The sequence below is a fragment of the Polyodon spathula genome, chromosome 10 (genome assembly GCF_017654505.1).
Source record: "Polyodon spathula isolate WHYD16114869_AA chromosome 10, ASM1765450v1, whole genome shotgun sequence".
Classification (NCBI taxonomy): Eukaryota; Metazoa; Chordata; class Actinopteri; order Acipenseriformes; family Polyodontidae; genus Polyodon; species Polyodon spathula.
In genome coordinates this window covers 42806139-42826207 of record NC_054543.1, presented here as the reverse complement: position 1 = coordinate 42826207, position 20069 = coordinate 42806139, and the positions used below count along the sequence as shown (strand labels likewise).

Genomic DNA, 20069 nt, shown 5'->3' with positions numbered 1-20069 from the left:
CTGAATTCTGTACATTATGGATCATTCATTCACTGTTGTATTTTTTAATTGTCTGGAGAGCTGTAGCTTTGTAATCAGCGTGCCATGTCCTGCTAGTAAACTGTTTAAAGTACATACCCCTGCTAATATTTGCAGACGAACACCTTCAAGGTCTGTTACACTGCACCTCAGAAAATAAATCAGAAATTCAAAAAGAGGATCATTATTTTTGTTATTATTAAGACATAAGAATATCATTACTGTAACTGACAATTTCTTGTGTTGTACCCTGGAACTGTCTGTTTTTCAAGTCTAGTAAGTCTCAGCAATCAAAAGAACCCACACAGTACTGTGCTGTACATCATTATATATTCCAAACTATCTGGTTTGATATACAGTACATATCCTCAAACAAGCAGTTTTTGGCCACTCGTCATCAAATTTTGCAGTCTGCTGAATTTTAAACCTCTGTGCCGTCTTCCACGGTGAATGAACAGATTTTACTGTTAAACCTATTATGAGCTGGTAGGCTGGTTTAATCTGAGTAATTATGTTGCTTGCCCTTTGTTTGTTTGCATTAGTTTTACAATATATGGTTTACAATAGATTAGTTCTCCCAACAGTACATCTGGCTATAAAATCCAATAAGAACCAAAGCCCTGACTTGTTCTGAGTTTTTCTAGTAAATTATTGAATAGCCCATTTTACGGAAGCAGAATTATGTCATGGTTTAGTTTTACAATACGCCACTTGATCTGCCCATTACAGACCAAGTTGGATAGGTCTAATTGAAATCTGAGATGTGTTCCTTTTCAGCTACTGTACTGTAGTCCTACTGCAATAGCTGGAACCTCTCTGATATGTACAGTATTTTTATACAGCTGGAAATTATTTCATTTAATGAAATAATAATAATGAGCAAAGCTCCAATGTTATGATCTACTATCCATTAATCTGACTTATGCAAAGCACGTTAAATACAATATCCCTAGTTTGTATCCTCTACAGGATGAAATGGAGGTGCCCATATAATCGTATCATTTAAAAGATTAGAACTGTGCATTCCTTATCGCTGCTTTTCAAGAATGCTTCAGGTCATGATGAAGCACTGTGCTTTGCAAGGGTTCTGGCTTTCCATTCCAAGCATTCCATTTATATTTGATGATTAATCCATGTGTGCATTACAGATAGCAGCGTGTTTTGTTGTTTTTTTTCTCCTGTTCATGGTCACAGACCGTTCTGGCACATCCCTTTTGTGCTGTCATTAGATCCTTTTGCATGGTAGGCCTCGGTTGCAAGGGTGTGCGGTCCGTTGATGGGCCCAGATTCAGTTAAAATGTGTTTGCCCACTGATGATGGGAATGAGAATGTAGAGATGGGAGCCCAGCTCAGCAAGTTTTTGCAGGTATCAGGCTTTTAAGGACTGTCACCCACACCTGTGAGGAGAAACTGACTCGCTGAGAGCAGAAACTGAACCAAGATTGTCACAGCTACTGGAAGCAGGCTGATCTTTGGGATACATATTGAATATTTGTGAAACTGCAACAAATAATGTAATGACTGTAATGTGTTTTAGAAAATATTTTTGGCAGATCTGCACAGGCCTGTCGTGGTGTTCGCAGAACCAGTCCGAGCTGAGCCTGGCGCAGAGTTCCAATCCTGCTGGGAACGTGCTGAGTTATTTGACATGAATAGGATAATTTAAACTAACCTGTATTGATTGAAATAATATAACATCGCTAAATTCTAAAACATTTTATAAAATGTTATATATATAAAATGTTCTATAATTTAGCAATGGCCGTTTTTGGCTTTTTGCATTTTATCGCCTGAAGGCTAAATGTATAATTACCATATTCGTATTACTGTATTGAAGTACTAATACTGTTAAACCTGTAAAGGCACTGGAAACGCCCAGGCTGTCCATTAGCAGTGATCTGAAGTAGCGTGTAACTACTCAATCCATTTAAAGCATTTAATAAACTGAAAAGAGCAGTTGTACTGCTCTGATTCGTTAAAACTTCAAATTAAATTTTCTCGATTATTTTATAAGTTGCAAGCCCAGTGCAATAACGATCGACTTACAGGAGTACGCAACAACTGAGTTTAAGAGTGTGCTCTGTGTGTGTGTGTGTGTGTGTGTGTGTGTGTGTGTGTGTGTGTGTATATATATAATATAAAAATTATAAAAAGAGTACGTTGCAAAATTCTGACACAACCAACAAGGAAGCCAAAGCCCCGAAAGGAACAAGTGGTCAACTTCCTGAACAGGTGCAGTTTATAGTAAAGAACGTGTGTTTAATCCTACACTAAACAGCTGTGTTTTGTGTATTTTATGAAGAGTAGGGCTGGGCCAAACGTCGGAATATTTTTTTACTTGTGTTGAAAAGCAAAAGAACACGTCCGTCTCTGAACCACAAATGACACAATTGATAGAAATGAGAAATATGCATCCCATCTGTTTTGCCTTGCACCAATTTACCACCTTGCCAGAATTTGCAAGGTGGTAAACGTAAAAGATTGACACAGCTGCTCTCGGTCCCTTCTTTACTCTGGCTGTCAAAAAAAACTTCAGCATTTTAAACAGAGTTCGAATTAGTATGCATATGCTACACAACTGTTTCTACATAAAGTTGCCGGTATTACTTCCATTTTGATTACCCAACTGCATTTTCTGCACAGATATGTTTAATTTAGGAACCAAGTGCTTGTGAACTACAGATGAGCTTGTATATGTGCTCATGAAAGGGGAAGTCAAGTACAAGTTGTCATCTAAAACAGACAAGAGAACTTCAAAGTGTAGAGCAAGTTAGAACTGTGCACAAAGAACCCCTTTGAAAACAGAAAACACTTTGTAATTCTTTCAGCTTGGTAGTTACTATTAATTTAAACATGTGTTCAAATGCCATTGGTGATACCAGTTACGGTAATGCATTTGTGACATAACTAACTGTAAACCAGCGATCATTGTGTGTGTATTTTTTTTCTACAGATTTAAAGAAGACTCTGGCTGTACTCCTAGATAACATTGTACAGCGACTGGGGAGGCTTGAATCCAAAGTGGACACCCTGCTTTTCAATGGCACGGGGGGAAACTCGACAAACACCACCATCACTGTTGGTCCCATCCCAGGGAACACAGAGAAAGTCAATGTGGCAGGTATGTGATGAAACACAACATTTCTTGTTTTAAATATTTGTCCCTTTTTGAAATGTGGCAGTCCTGCTTTTTAAAAGTTTGTTATACAGTGTTTATTCTTTCTCCTTGTAAATACAGTTATGTAACTTTAATCCTCTCTCTTGTCTTAAAGTGATTTTTGCACAAAACGAACTGTGTTCACCACATAGAGAATGGGGATAGTGGAAGAATATTACTTTGTAAATATGTGTCTACTTTATATATTTAAAAGCAAAGAAGAAAATCATCTTACTGTAACAGCAGTAAAAATAAAATTCTTCCAGTATCACATTTGTTGTTAAATAAGAGTATGGTTTGTGTTTCAATTTTTGTTATACATGGAGATAAAATTACCACAAAAAAAAAAAAAAAACTAAACATTTTACCCTGGAATATTGTTAAATTATAACAAACTGAGTAAAAGTTTAAAAGAGCAGTACATGCTGAGCAAGGTTTTTTTGGGAAACAAAAAAAAAGACAGGTCATTAATCTATTTATACTAGCAGGTCAGTGCAATCTTTAGAGTGCTATAAAAAATAGCCTGCAGTTGTACTGGTTTTGAGTCTAGGCACCCTGCTATTGGATGAAAAGCTATTGTGTTCTCTTTTTAAATAAAACATTATTGTCATTCCCCCTCCTATGTTATACAGAGGCACCTTTCATCATCTGGAGTAGAGTAAAGCAAATACAGCAATACAGTGCTAAAGTGCTAAGATATTCAATACTTTATTGACTTTTTCTTACTTTGATGCAAAACAAATAACCAGTTCACTAGAGCCCTCCTGTTGGCTCAGAGCTCTGAAAATATGTAGAATATTGCAGCAGTACATTACACAAATGACACATGTATTTGTGCAACACATTCATTTGGTAAAATGAAACGTTCGTTATTTTTTAACATGTTCACTGAATTGCATGGGCATATAAAAGCAATTATTACTGTGTGTCCTTTAAAAAAAAAAAAAAAAAAAAGTATTTATTTATACAGGGGTCTCAAGTTGTTTGATAATAAATATAGTTTCCACCAAAAAAAAAAGAATTATTGCTGGACATTTGTCACTTTAATACTGTTATTCCGGTATATGTATGTTAAGCATACAGTTCTCCGAATGCATGTGAAGGAGATTGCTTCCTATGAAGTGTACACGTTATAAATCGTTATCCCTCGCCAGTATAAAAACTAGTGTTGTAAATCGAACCCTGACGTTGACATCGATTATCGTGCAAATTCTAACCACGATTAGCGATCATTATTGAGTCAAAATGCTTCAAAAAAAATAAAAATAAACTTCCCTCACAGTAACAGATTAAAGGAACAATAAGCCCCTCTTTTTACAGAGCTTGGTATAAAAACTCATTCAAACAAATCCTGATGTTTTAAGACACGTTTGATAAATACATTGGTATTTAAATATAGCACTCTCCAATTTTCATATTCCTGCCGTCACTAGCCTTTGCCTTGTCTTGTGTAAAATCTGATACATTTCCAGTGTAACATATGGTAAATTAAGAAAGAAAAAAAAAATAACCCCACTGCCCAAAGGAGAAAAAAACAAGGTTTGAAAACTACATTAGCATTATGGCCTATTCACATGGAAATAATTAGATTTTTTTTTTTATTTTCTGTTGGTTACAATTTAATTACGTGGCCCAGCTTCTGCTAGTGAAAGCAGCAGCCCCTTCCAGTGTGCCGCGGCTGCAGAGATGCATTTCACTTTTTGCTGTCATATTTTAATCAAAACTTTACATAACTTTGCATAGTCACTTAGATTTGCATTATCTTCAGTGAATACAACTATATCGTCATTTTTCCAAACAATAGAGGTAGCCTCCTCTTTACTGCAACAGAACTTTCGACAGGGACAGTTGATCATTTTATTTTGCATCTCCATACTTGAATATGTATAATATCTCTTTCGTACATGTATGTGGGTTTATTATTAATTGAATTAATGCCCACACAGCAACCAAGATATGTAGAATATCTCTTTCATACATGTATAGGCCGAATCAATCTACATACCACGTCGCAACCAAAAATGCGTCACATACTGGAGTTCTCAGAGAAGCGTTTCACACACATGGATTCTCTTACACTTATACAGTGCATTACTAGCCCTTTAAAAACGTGACACGAACTGTGAAATTCATTCTTCAACGTGAAAACTGTCTATTTTGTGTACCCTGCACTTAAATCAAATTAAGTTATGTGTATAGGTCCAGGTTGTTTAAATTTCAAAAAGAAAACTGGACAGGATTTATTGATTGACACTTGACAGCAGCCAATAACCACTCTGGGCTCTCTTCACTGATTGGTAGATATGGGCATCTTGGGTGGGTTTAGTATCCTAGGAAATCTCAACTGATTAAGCGAGTGAACATTTTGTGTGTCAAAAATTAATAATAAAAATCTACAATAATTATTGCAGAGGATCGTATACAATAATTTTGCATTCTATTGGTGGCAAACTATTTTGTACAACCTGCAGTGTTTCATTGGATAACATACGTCTAGCTACGATCCAGCAGCATTTAGACTGAGTCAGCAATCAAAAACGAAAAAGGTTGCAGATAGTGCATTGCTTCAAAACGAAAAGGTAAAAAAAAAACTGATTTTGTTTGTTTTGACCACACTTGTGTGCCAACTTGCGTATTACTTATGTTCAACAAAAGATACACTCACCACATTAGTGAAATAGAACAGAAATAACAGGGTGGCTTTTGCACTGTTGAACAATGAAACAGCAGATTAGAAACCACCTCTTCAGTGACATACCTGGATCAGGGTGTGGCAAGCCCTTTGAAACCTTCCATTCCTCCAAAGGCTTGGTGAGCATTAGGAATTAGTCAGCTGTGCTTTTTTGGGTGGTTTCACAGATTCCGATTAGCTCTGATCCTGGACTAAATTGCACATTTAATCTAGATTAATGAAAAGTTAATTTCTTAAACAAGGTTTAAAGTACTCCAAGAGTATGGTAGTTCTTGACTTGTTTCATGAAGGTAGATTATATGTAGTTCAGAACTATATGGAGGCTTAAAATAAACTTGGAAGGGGGTAGGTTTAAATTCAGATTAAATCCAGTTTGTCCTCGGTGCCTGAAGAAAGTGGAGTACTTGGACAATGTTAATGGTCACAGGCGTGTTCCAGTAAGACTAGAGAGAAGAATGCTGGTAGACGGAAGTGATCCGTTAACTGTTACAATGACATTAACTTCCGTGATCGTTTTCGGATGTATAAAGAAAATGTAGTATAGCTACTAACGTTACTTGAGCCAAAGCTGTCTCATGCATCTGTGCAGGGGGAAGCCTCTTCCTCCTGTTCTGGTCACCTTGAGGTTTTTGGCTACTGGAAATTTTTATCGGGAAACTGGGGGTTTGTTGGGTGTCAGTGAACCAACTGTATGCAGAATAGTCCATAAAGTAGCTGGCTGATTAGATGGGTTTTGGCAATGCAAGATTACAAGGAGTACAGAAACCAGAAAAACTGGTTTTCTATCAGTGTTCAAGGTGTGTGCACCTCAGTTATTGTTTTCAAACATTGTTGCTCGTTGGAAAGGTGCAACTCATGAATTTTTCAGAATTCTTCCCTGTATGCTCAGTTCGAAAGAGGACAACGTGGTGGTATTTTCCTTGGCAACACTGGCTATGCACAGGGCACTTTTTTTTTTTTTTTTTTTTTTTTTATTCCCGCCCCACCTTAATGCAGCAGAAGTTTCCCAACAACGGTACAACCAAGCTAATGTCCGTACAAGAAACCTTGTGGAACGCATGTTTGGTGTGTGGAATAGTCGCTTCCAGTGTCTACAAAAGACAGTTCGCTTTCATCCAAGGAAGTGCTGTATTGTTATCATTGCCACAGCTGTGCTGCACAATTTATTTGAAACAACAAGGTGACTAAGACCCCCACCCCCCCACCCCATTGAAGAAGAAGAGCAAACTCTTGTTCCAACTGTAGTAGTAGACAACAGAAATGGACTGGCTTATCGGGATAACGTAGCTGGTTCCTCCTCATTTCTTCTTTCAACTTCCTCCATGATACAGCATTCACCAGAACTGTTCATCTGGCTCTGAAAAATAATCATAGAATTTATAGTATTGTGTAATATTGATGATGGAATAATATGTTGACAATAAATACCAGAAGAAAAAACCCATAGTAAAACAAACATCTTACCAAATGTATCGTAATGTTTCTGTTCTTCCTCCGAGTCCTTGGAGCTGTTCATGTGATCATCATCAGGGATACCTGGCAGGGGTTGTTGGCTCTCTATTAACCCACTCAGCAGATCATCCAGCTGGACACCAGCTGGTTTTGGTGCTGCCACGCCCCCAAGTTTGAAAGCGTTCCCTGCGTTCAGCAGCATGAGTTTTCTTCATGTTCATTTTTATATTCTTCCACAGGACCTTGATACAAGAAAAGGCAATATTTCTTTACATTTTTTCTGCAAGTTTCATTCAGGTACTGGAATTTTACATTGAAAATATAAATGTTCTTACACAGCTATGTTCACTTTACAACTAACACAATAATTTTCAGAGCACAGTGATGGATACGGTTTAATAACCCTATGTAACGCAGTTTTTGTTCCTGGGTAGTAAGTGTTATTTCCTAATTGCTTATGCCTCAAAAGTATAGAAAATGGCTATTATTCCCCACAAACTTTGCTTTTGTGACCAGGACAGTGATATTTCAAAATATCACTATTTCCAATGGGAAAACGGGCAACATAAAGTCAGAAAAAAACAACATATGAATCCAGATTAACATGTATTTATACTAAAGTAATACAAAAATGACTACAAAAGATTTAGAAGTGAGTAGTTTTTCGAGATTTACGATTATACTGCACGGGGGTGGCAGCGATGAGCAGGGTTGAAATAAACAATAATTGGGCTTACCAAATTGGGGAGAAGATAAGAAAAATAAAAATTTTATTAAATTAAAAAAAAAAAAAAAAATTCATTCAATCATAGCCAGGCACAGTCTGCACATGAACTGCTTTGGCAGAGAATCAACAAAAACAACCGTGCCCAAATACATACATTTAAATAATAATAAGTATCACACCCCATGCACCAATACATATAACATAAAGTACGCACAGTCAGGATTGGCCAGGTTTAGCCAGCCATTTTAATATGTGTGCTCAGAAAAGTATACTGTTAACACCAGCTGTAGTTTCTGGATAAGAGGAAATAGTCTTTTAAAAAAGTGTCAAACACAATGAAAGCCTAATAATGTTGCAGAGGACACATTTCCTTTTTTTTCTTTTCAAAGTACATTTAAGCTCCTTTTTGTTAAAATCCTAATACAGTACAGTGTAAACTGGATATGTCACACATCTGGCTGCCCTGGAAACTGTCCAATCTACCCCTAAGAAGTCCTATTCATGCCCTAGATTGATCAACCTTCAGTGGGGTGAGGAAGCAGTTCAGTCTCTATGCCGATTCAAACCTTTGTCTTTTTTTACTGCCCATAATGGGATGGTGTACTTTGGACTGCTATTCATTGTGGGCTGCAGGCTTCCAGAGGCACAGTGCTGTAAACGATAGGTGATTTAACCAGCTCTGTCATTGAATCTTTAAAAACCAAAAAAATAAACAAGTTTAGTGTGTCAGGTTTTACTCTACTCATTTACTTCTCAGCTGTAGATCATGATGTACCTCCAGGCTAAGAGTAATAGATTTGAGACTGATGTCCCTTTATTTATTGCTCTATTTTTAGTCCAGTTCCCTTGGTCCTTGTTGGTATACTGTTCCTCATTACTGTAGACGTCAGTTGTTTGCTCATTAAATCACTGGTGGAGGTGTGTTATATGGCTGTGATTGGTTTCAGGGTACCCTATTTAGTATACCACAATCTGCTTGTCTTTAAAAGTTCTGGTAGCTTGATGGGAGATCAATTAAGAAAAATAAAATCAGACACCTGTTTTAGTTTTTGTTTGTCCCTATCAGAATTAATTCACAAAAATTGGAAAAAATCCATAATCTTCTGTGTTCATTGTCTTGCTTTTGGCAAGCTACGACTGGTGTATTCAATATCTACCAAATGCTCAGCAAAACTAAATGTTTTCATTTGGTACAAGGACAAAACTACAGCTTCGAAACCAAATCGGTTACAACCGTAACTACCTGCGTCAACAAAGATAGGTTTACTATGAATTTTTGATATTGAAAATCACGTTTTTTCCCTGTTTTTTACTGTAGGTTAATAGGTATGAGGGTGTGTGATGTAACAACTGTACAGTTAGTTATATTTTGAAAGCATCCCCCTTTGAGTATAACAAGCCAGGATTTGAAATTTGCAGTTTGCTTTGAAAACTGTTGGATGTTTCATTATAAAGCGTTTTCACCACACACTGTACAGTATTTATTACTGGTACATGGACAACCAAAACAGCTAATTTAGAGTGTACCAGGGAATGGGGGTCACCTTAACTGCATATTTTGAAGCAGCATTATTCATACCCTTCTAGTTAATCTCTACTACAGTAGATGTCTACCCCATGCACGTTTCAGCCAGCAACAGCCTCTCTTGCCATAATACAGAATAGAGCTTTTGAGGTGACTTGCGATGCCAGGAATCATAAATGTGAGCTGCTGCTTGAATTCTCAACCAAAGTCCCTCTTAAGTTAGAACTAATGAATTTTTTCAATAAGACACTTTTAGGTAATTTGAGCTAATGTTTTTTTTTTTTTTTAATGCTTAAATCTTGATTTTACTGGCTGGCACTGAGCAGTAGAGCCATACAGTTGGTATTAGTTACTATATTATATATTGTATTACTATATTAGTTGGCTTCTTGGAGGTAGAGGGTGCAGACACACACACACACACACACACACACACACACACACACACACACTACTGCATTGCACTCTGGGTAGCAGACAGGGCTTCATGGCTCTCAGATAGACAGATAAACCTGTAATGTGAATGCTGGATTGGAACCAAGGGTCATTCCAATGGAATTAATCCCCTTGAAAGAGTTCTAATCTTCAAGGTCTATCTTACCTTTTATTTGGAGACACTTGATGTGGATTGAAGTTTATTAGTCTGCCAAAAACCCAGTCTGTGTCAGGCTAGACACACTGTTGACATGGTGTTGGGCTGGTTGACAGCGGTGATGCAAAACCGTTAAGCAGGAATTCTATTTCACTGGGGACCCACTGAATGGTGGCCCATTTTCTGTCAAGCGTAAAGGAAAATGTGTTTGGATTTTGCTCTGTTACATGTTTAGTTTTGTGGAGCAAGGTACAGTAAGTAGTGCTTTTCATAATGGACATCCCGCATCTGTTTGCACTTTTACAAATGGAGATGCCTGTAGTGGATTCTGCTAGACACTGCTCACAATGATGCACTGCACAGTTTGTTCTTCACATTATTTGTAATTGCAATAGACAACTTTAAGAGCAGCATGGGTGGAAGATGGCAGGTGGCCCTCTGATTGATTTGCTTTGGAAACTGTCAGCAAGACCACTAGTTGAATTTTAATGCATCTTTAATGCCCCTGTGTGTGTTGTTTTTTTATTTATTTATTTTTAATTTATATATAGCAGCAGAATTTCCTCGAAAGGTCTTCATTTCTCCTCAAGGAAGGTTACAGTGTTTCACATTTCAGTTACTGCTGTTATTTCACTTCAACTTGTATGCAAAAATGCCTGTATTTCCTGCATGCATTTTCTTCTGTTATTTGATTTATTCTGACATATTCAGACAATAAGGCTACAATGTAGAATGATATACAGTATAATCGACATAAAATTGCTTTTTGAATGTTTTAATCACTTGTGGAAACATATTTGCTAATATTAAATGTATTGTTTGTGCAGGACCGCAATGTTATAAATGCCATGTTTATTGTCTAATATTGAACTCTCCTCCTGGCTGAATGGTTCATTTGGATTCAAGTTTTGTTTTTGTACTGCTAGCAAGCACGGATACATGTGTTTCAGATCAATAGTAATAAGTTCAGAATCCTCTTCAGTGAACTGTCAGAAGTTAGTGTAAATAAAGCTTGGGCAGCTGCAGTCTAATCTCAGATTGGTTTTAAAGCAAACATAATGCATTTTCTGGCTTGTCTTCGTTCTACTGAACATTTATTGAACACAACACAGCTGCATTCAGTCAAGCAATCAATATTTATTTTATACAGCGCCTTTCATAGTGGACCACCATCACAAAGTGCTTTACAAGATAGTGAGGAACAATGCATAATACATTAAATACAGTGAAATACAGGACATAGTACATTAAATACAACAGTATGTAAAATACAAATACATGAAATACAGGCATAATACATTAAATAAAAGGCTAGGATGTGAATTCTAAACATTGTGGATGTGTGTGTCAAGCAGAATCATATGAATAAGATGGAGTGGAAAACCTGAAATAGCAATTTAGACAGCAGCTAATAACTGATGTCAGGCTTAGAGAGCATTGAAAGCAAGAGAGAACAAGTGGGTCTTGAGAGTTGATTTGAAGCGAGCATTTGTGGGAGCTGCACGCTCTAAAGCTGGGAGAGAGTACTAGAGAGTCGGGGCTATGAAGCTAAAAGAGCGCTATCCGAGTGTGGTGCATTTTTGCTTGGGTAAAACAAGCAGGCCAGAGTCAGAGGACCTCAGCTTGCGTGCAGGGACGTAGCGGGTCAGCAGGTTGAAGAGATATTCTGGACCTGTGTGATGAAGGGCCTTGTAGGCAAGCAGGAGAGTTTTGAAAGTGATCCTGAGATTTACAGGTAGCTGGGTAAGATGGGGGGTAAAGTGACCATGTTTTTTTATATCCGGTAAGGATCCTAGCAGTGGCATTTTGAACCAGCTGCAGTCGGTTTATGCCCCGTGACGGAAGACCACCATAGAGAGCGTTGCAGTAGTCGATTCAAGAGGAGATGAATGCATGACAGAGTATCTCTGTCCTGATAAACTGCACAGTGTTTATATATATATATATATATATATATATATATATATATATATATATATATATATATATATATATATATATATATATATATATTGGACATGTTTGATTTGATAAATACATTCATTTAAATATAGCGCCAATTTTCATATTCCTGCCGTCACTAGCCTTTGCCTTGTTTTATGTAAAATCTGGTACATTTCCAGTGTAACATAATGGTAAATTAAGAAAGAAAAGAAAAAAAATCGACCCAACTATCCAAAGGAGAAAAAAAAAGTTTGAAAACTACATTAACATTATGGCCTATTCACATCGAAATAAGTAGATCTCTTTTTTATTTTTTTATTTGCTGTTGGTTACAATTTATGAGTTACGTGGCCCAGCTTCTGCTAGTGAAAGCGGCAGTCCATTCCAGTGTGCCGTGACAGCAGAGATGCATTTCACTTTTTTCTGTCACAGACTTTCATAAAATAAGAATTATTCTTCATGCATGGACAGGCTCTTCTGTTTATATATTGAACAAAAAAAAAAACAAAAAAAAAAAAAATCAAATTTTATTTTATAGAATAAAAGAAGAGGTTTACTGTTATTAAAAAAAGCTATTAAAAAAAAAACTAAATAAAATGTGTCACTTACACTCTACTCTAAAAGAAATCAGTCCAGTCTGTTTGACACGTGGAAACTGCTGAATACCGGCCACAGTTTATATAATAACTTCATGTATGTTACTTATGTATACAGAAGTGTGTGGTCTCTTTACACCAAGTGGCATAGCTAAACAAAGTACATCACTCTAAATTCTGAGATACTGAGTTGGAATTCTGAGACATTCTGTGTTTTTTGGGGTTTTTTTAGTGGCAGAAATGGGCTTCTATGCAGCAGTAAAAAACATAAGTAAATAACTAAACATAAAATCGAAGCAATCTTCTGTTTTAAAAAAAAAAAAAATGTATTAACATCGCTCGAGTGTCAGAATAGCAAAATAAATAAATAAAAGTACGATCAAAACAGTCTTCTGTAATCTGGCTCAACAAATGACATCAAAGATGAATCCTCCACAATAGAAACTGGTTGCATGCCATTTACGATCGTCTCAATAATCAACCCTGTTATGTTTTCAGCCTGAATTTTATTGCATTTCCTAACATTTCGCTTGCATGCCTGGGCCCCACCTCCTTCACGCTAGATCCAGCCTCAGTAGAAGCAGACTAGTCATGTGACCAAAAGCATGCTGGGCATTGGGAGTTGAATAGCCAATGACAATGATGCTACGTGACACGGGTAGGACCTAATACAGAAAAAAACCCAGTAGCCGTTATTTGCAGACACCCGGTTCTTAATATTTGACCTGCATATTTTTGACAAAGTTTAAACGATTACAAAATTAAAAAAAAAGTTTGATACTTTACAAACGTTTAAACTTTAAACGATTTACACCCCTACAGAAACCTTACTTTTTGTTGTGTTACAGCGTGGTATTCCGTGTCAGCAGGATATCAACTTGTAGCGGTACACATTCTGTTTCCTGATGGATTTTAGTACAGTGATTTCATGGAAAAATTGGTTTAGTCTTCTTTTGCTTTTGTTTTTAGTTTTTATTATCACTCCTCGCTATCTATAGTAGAGTGGATGAGCCACCAGACTAGAAGCAACTAATACTGACTCCAAGACAAAACAACATGCCAGACCTTGCTGATGTAGTGGTTTTGTTTTGTTTTCATTAATACTTAATATGTTTTTATTAACAAATAATTTTTTTCTTTTACAGAAACTGCAGAGGAATTGTAAAATACTGTTAGCAATTTGCCTTTTTTTTTAATAACAGCTTGCTTACCAGTTGTGAAATGTTTTGCTAAATTTAAGGATGTCATCCAGATGTTTTGTGTTTATCCCCTCATCTTATGAGCACATGACTGCATAATGTGATGTGGCAGAGTTGTAAATGTAATTACAAATTCAAACTTTCCAGGCCAGGACTCTGGCTTACGAATGACTTGATCAAGGATATTATGTCAGAAAAATAAAACACACACACACTTGTTTCTAAAAAAAAAAAATAAATAAATAAATAAAATAGTTCTTGTTTATCGGAAGCACATCTGTAGTCTTTGGTACTGCTGAAAAAAATATCAGTTGAAAGCTGTTATGTGACCTTGTAGTTGCAGGCTTCTAGAATAAACCAGGCCCCCAGGCTTTCCTCACAGCTACATATCAGACCTACAGTGTTCCTTTCCATCTTATGTGACCAGCAAAGCTCTAAACACTTCTGCTAAATTCCAAGCCACTATCCTTTTTTCTACATGTATAAAGGCTGTGTCTTCCCCTTCCGTGACTGTTCCTGTTGACAGTCTAATTAATAATTTACCTAAAATAATTATAGTACACATTACAGTAGCAGTGTCAGCCAACCGGAATACCCACCATAACAAATACAGAGACAGCACATAGTAGCGTCAGATGCTGACACAATTGAGGGTGGTACCACTTAACATGGAAAGTACTGTATGCTGTTAGTTGATACTGTAAAGGTAACACATCGTATTAGGTTAAAATTTCCCTTTCAAACACACTCTCTTAAAAAAATAAATAAATACGTTTTTGTTCTGTGCACACACACACACGCGCACACACAGCTGTGCCTTTGATAAATTAGTCATTGTGTGTACAGTAATCCGTTGCATAGCCACCCATCACATATCCACCCTAGCCATTTATCCTTCTTGATTGATCTCTTCAGCGACGTTAGTTTTATTATTGAACAGAGAAGATTACTTCAGGGATTGTAGATCCTACCAAATTTTTTGTACACTGTGTTGTACGTGTTGTATGACCTGTTCAGTGTGTTGATATGTAAATAATCCTGTTCACTAGCGGGGTGTATCAACTTTAACCTCCTGCCTGTCACTCAGCAGCGAACGCACGCACCCACACGGCACCCACAAGTGTTAATACACTGTCTTTCTAAAGAAGGTATTTAGGGGAGCTCCCTAATAAAGGCTGAATCTCAAAATAATAATTGTGTGAGTATAGTAATTGTTACAGATGTGTATAATGGTATTTAAAACAGGATTCAGTTATCCAACCTTTTTACATATCCTACCTTACTCTGGTCCCACTGCAGTTGGATATGCAAAGGTGACCTTTAGGCAGGGGTATTTAATTACATTCTGTGGTTGGCCAGACAAGGCAATGTCCAAACCTTGGGGGGCCACAGGGTGCTGAAGATGTGAGTACTGGTGGGGGGTTGTTTAAATGGTCATGAAAACCTGACTATCGAATCATACTTTTGCATGCAGTAATATAGAAAAACAAATAAGCTAACAAGTACTGTACAACCACTCCCTCATTTTATCTGGGGCGAAAGAGTCCAATATAAATCCTCTATTTTTTGTATAAAAAGCAGCACACCATTTTAATTCATACTACGGAGCTTAATTGCATCTCGTCAGCTTAAGTCTCCAATTAATTACATGAGTCTTCCTCCCCTTTCTGAAATGCACAAACCCGCTGCATTGAAATAATCCCATTTCAAACATAGGAGGCTTATTGCTAGAGAGCTGACGTCACTGCCCTATGACTTTTGCTAGTGCATTGCTGCCACAAGTGAACACCTTGTTGGCTAAAATAAAAAATGCTTCAGCAAGTAGATATTTAATTTGCTTTGTGTTATTATGCAATACGTGCGTATATGATAACAGTATGATATTTATGCTTTGTATTTATTTGTTTTGTATGTTTTAGTTTGTGATGTGTTGTATGAAATAAAACGAACAGTAATTCTAAGTGCAATTGCCTATTTACAGTTTATTGCAGCTAAGGCACGCGCAGTTAGATTGTAAAAATGGGGTGCCTCCAGGACCACGATATATCCAAAAACGTAGTACAGTGAGGGGCTATATATATATATATATATATAATATCCTTTATAAATTCTGGCATGTGATTGGTGAAAACCTCATCACGTGTCCAAAATAGATCCAACTATTGTCCCTGTGACGCCGCTTATGATCACAAACTCCCTCAAATTATGTCATCGCACTGAATGACCTTCTTCTCTTCACACAACAAAGCAATATATAAACAAAACATACTACCAAGCAAAGATGCTGCAAACACTAAAACTTCGCTTTTGTGTTTTCTGACTTCCAAAATTCAAACAAATCAGTGATGTAAATAAATACAACGTTCACAACTCATCAGACTCCTCTGAGAATTCAGTGCCGCAGTGAGAAAATCAGACGGACAGTTCTGTGCCAAAAAAACATCAATAACTATGCGCTTCGGGGATTATAATCCACCGTTGGTAACTGTAGTTCTTCCTTTGAGGGCCATAGTTTCCTACTATGCGCCTCCTCTACAGTCTATATTTACATCTCTATATAATTTAGTCGTGTTGTTTCAGGCATCACACTGGACTGTCAGCTGATTTCACATGTACATGTAGATTGATTTGCCTTGAGTTTAGATAAATCGAAAGCCCATGTGATTTGTAACTTGCCACTGTATAAGGCCTGTAACAGACTCAAATTGGATCATGTAATGTCTGACTGGACTTCAATTCAGGCTAAATTACCAACTGTAATTACTGAAAAGTATTGAAACCTTAATACAAATTTCCCAGTCTTCAATTAAAAGGTCACTGATTTGTTAAACTAACAGACTTGTTAAGGGAATGGGAATTGGGAATTGACTGCAACCCTGCCTGTTGGTGAAGGATCACCTTACTGCACCTTGAAGTACAAGCTGTGTTAGGATAGATTTCAGTGGAGACCTGAAGTATGAATTATTTTGTTAGTGTTCAAGCTGTGATCAAGTAGGTTGAGATACAAGTTCTCCAGTAACGTCAAGTGAAGCTGTACAAATGTAAAACAAACTAATCTGATATTTTGTCTTTTCTGTCACTCCAACAATGTAGTGACAGAGTGATGAGGGTTATTTGTCCTTTATTTTTTGACATTGACAAGCGCATTCTTTTTCCAGTTTGCCTGCAATATAGTTAAGCACCTTCTCATGTCGCTCCTGGAATCAAAAGCGTTTGCTATCAAACAAGCTGAAAAAATTGCTGATCGGAAAAGAAAAAAAAAGGTTTAACGTTGCAGTGGATTGATTACACATGCAAAAGCTACTGGACTCCTAAACTAATTAAAATATCTGGTATGGGTTTAGTGTCCCAACATCGATTTTGAATCCGGAGAAGTGTTCAGAGAGTGAAGGATACAGTAAAAGAAGTACATGCTGTTAGATCTGTTTGTCTGATGAAGTCGTGTCAACCTGAAAAAATACATGGGTTCTTTACATGCCCAATAAACTGGAACCGGAACAAAACATTGCCACTGCAGAATGCAAGTTGCAATCTCAAGTGTACTGTATAAGTAGGGCTTCTGTTTTTTTTTTATTAATTTTATTTTTTGGTGCTTATTTTTTAGCTTTTTGAGTTTTATGTAAATTGTTTTGTTTTTTTCGGGGCTTTCACTTTTTATATACTGTATGAAATTATTGTTTTTAGGTACTTTCGTGGCTGTTTTTTCTGTCACAATATGTGAACTCAACACTACTTGCACACTTCAATGTTCTTTCTTTTGCTGTCTCTCAACAATGAAATCCTTATGGTCACGGCGGCCATATTCTTCTTTTTCTTTTTCGTGTGTTTAGGCGTTTCGTCACAATTTGTTTTAAATTCTGTTTTAAATTCCACGAGCATTTAAATACTCCCTATCGTGGTACTGTAATAGAGCATTAAATCTTACAAGCAAGAACATCTTGTTTTAAATCTCACAGGCATGTTACAACCCTCCAATAGGAATGTAGGAATTTGCTGCCACTCAGTAGTTGGGTGGGTTTAAAGTATTCAGAACGAATCAGTGTGAGGTACAAGCCAGGAAGGAGGGACATTGCCACTGCGATGAAGTTTTTTTTTTTTTTTTTTTTGTAGGTTACTGTAATTCATTTGTATAGGGGGTTTATTGCTTAAAACTGAAAATCAGAAGCACTATGTATAAGACTAGAGGTAAATTTTGGACCTTTTTAAATATTGCATCTTGTAATTTTGTAAATTATTCTCCTTGCTTATTCCTAGAAGAAAACGAAATATCTGATTTGAAAGAACTGGTTAGTAACAGCTTAGTGCATGTATTTTAAGAACATACCAGTTGAGTATTTGTAGTTTAAAAAGAAAATTAACCATATTTGCTATTCCTTTTTAGAAATAAAAGTTGCACTGAAGCTTAGTAAATTATGATGCATTTTGTTTTTATAATTACACTTTATTAGCTTCATAGCATACTTGTAAATCATTGAAAGAGTCTCTGAGCATTTTCACTTTTTAATTTTCATTTAAATGCTTTTGTTGCTATGCTTGAGCCAGTCTGTTCCAGAAAATGTTTTTGCATGTTGTGTATTGTATGCATGTCTTGTTTGCTTGGCCACCACTGTCAAACAACTGCAAGCATGCAAACACCACGAGACGCCAAGCCTTAATCTATTGCCTGATCATTTGAAATATGTGGTTATGAAACCAGCAACACAGTAATCCACAGAGTAGCCTACACAATAATGTGGTCTCATTTCAAAGAAACACACACAGGGCCACATTGTAGTCTTCACAGAGGGGCGTTAGGAAAATGTACGCTTGCTTTCTAAACTTACCTATTATACATCTTTGACTTACAGTATGTAGATTTTTCACATGATTCAATTCTGTTGGCTCCACCTGCTTCTTGGTATAGAATAAGATGAACCAACAATCAAACCTTCGGTGGTAAAACATCATAGTAAATGTCTGCTGTATGTCTGTTTTATAAAGTGTGTGTGTGTGTGTGTGTCCCCTCCTGATTTTATGTTACAGTATGTTTTTATTTCACACTAAGGGATTTAGTTTGAGCCATTTTTCAGGCATACTTGGCTGAGGTGGTCTGCAAACTGTTGTACAACACTATCTCTTCCTTTTTTTTTTTTTTTTTTAGTTGTGTATCATAGTCTGCCTTTAAAATACTGTTCCAGTTGAACCTTTTGCTCCTAATATAATTGAATGCGTGGTTGATGTAATGCATCTTTAAATAGCACTGACATCTCATTGGGTATGGCCAGTAAGACTGCTTCCCCTGTACTTCCTGAATCATTTAACATTACAGTGTGCATCTCAGCCCTGCTGCTGTGCTCCTGCAGGGGATGCTGTTGATAACACTGCCTTGTATAAGCAGGGTGTGTCAAGTAGCTGATGTTCCCCAGCAAAACCATTACTGTGCAAATACCCATAATAATGAAATGCATTAATCCAGACTGTTATTATTGTATACTCAGTAATAATGCTTCACTGCACATTAATTTTAATATAAACCCAGTCTTGCCCTTATTAAATTTACTAATATTAAAATAATAGGGTTCATTTCAATTGGAGAGCCTTCCTTTTGGCCCGTTGTGCATCAGCTGTCCTTCATTACGAAAGCTGAAATTGCTGCTACGCAACATTGTAACGTTGTCGCTATCTACAGGGTATTTGTTCCCCTAACAAGGTTTTTTTTTTTTTTTTTTTTTTTTTTTTTTTTGGCAAGCTAATCAGGAACAAGTGAGCCGATTGGTCAGCTTTCATTCTGATGAGATTTTATTTTGGCATGCGTCACAAATCCCCGCCCATTTAGCTTAGTGTGAAATATGAAAACAGCGGTAAAAGTTAATATTATTTTCTTTAGTGCGGTGAAACTATCTGAATATTCTTACAATCATCGCAGATTAATCTGAAGGCAAAAATCCATGTTTTTGTCTGAAATGGCTGTTGATGTGTGGTATTAACACAACATAAACAAATGGAGGCTTCAGATTTGGCGAGTAAGTCAGAAACAGGGGATACAGGCAATGCACATCACTTGGAAATGCTTCACACTTTCCAGACACTGGCCAAACTAGCAAGGGAAATGTTACATACAGTGATCAACGTTTTGTTGTGATCCTATTTTTCTGTTATGAGGAGAGTAGTAAACATGTGCAATGCCT

General features: G+C 36.8%; 1 protein-coding gene across 1 annotated transcript in view; it reads left to right on the top strand.

Annotated features, from left to right (window-relative positions):
* LOC121322345 (alpha-1,6-mannosylglycoprotein 6-beta-N-acetylglucosaminyltransferase A-like) overlaps positions 1-20069 on the top strand; it is an 81368-nt gene that overhangs the window by 24342 nt on the left and 36957 nt on the right. The window contains exon 3 of the mRNA XM_041262185.1: positions 2972-3139. Within this exon, the coding sequence (XP_041118119.1) occupies positions 2972-3139 (168 nt within the window). The remainder of the gene's footprint in view (positions 1-2971; positions 3140-20069) is intronic.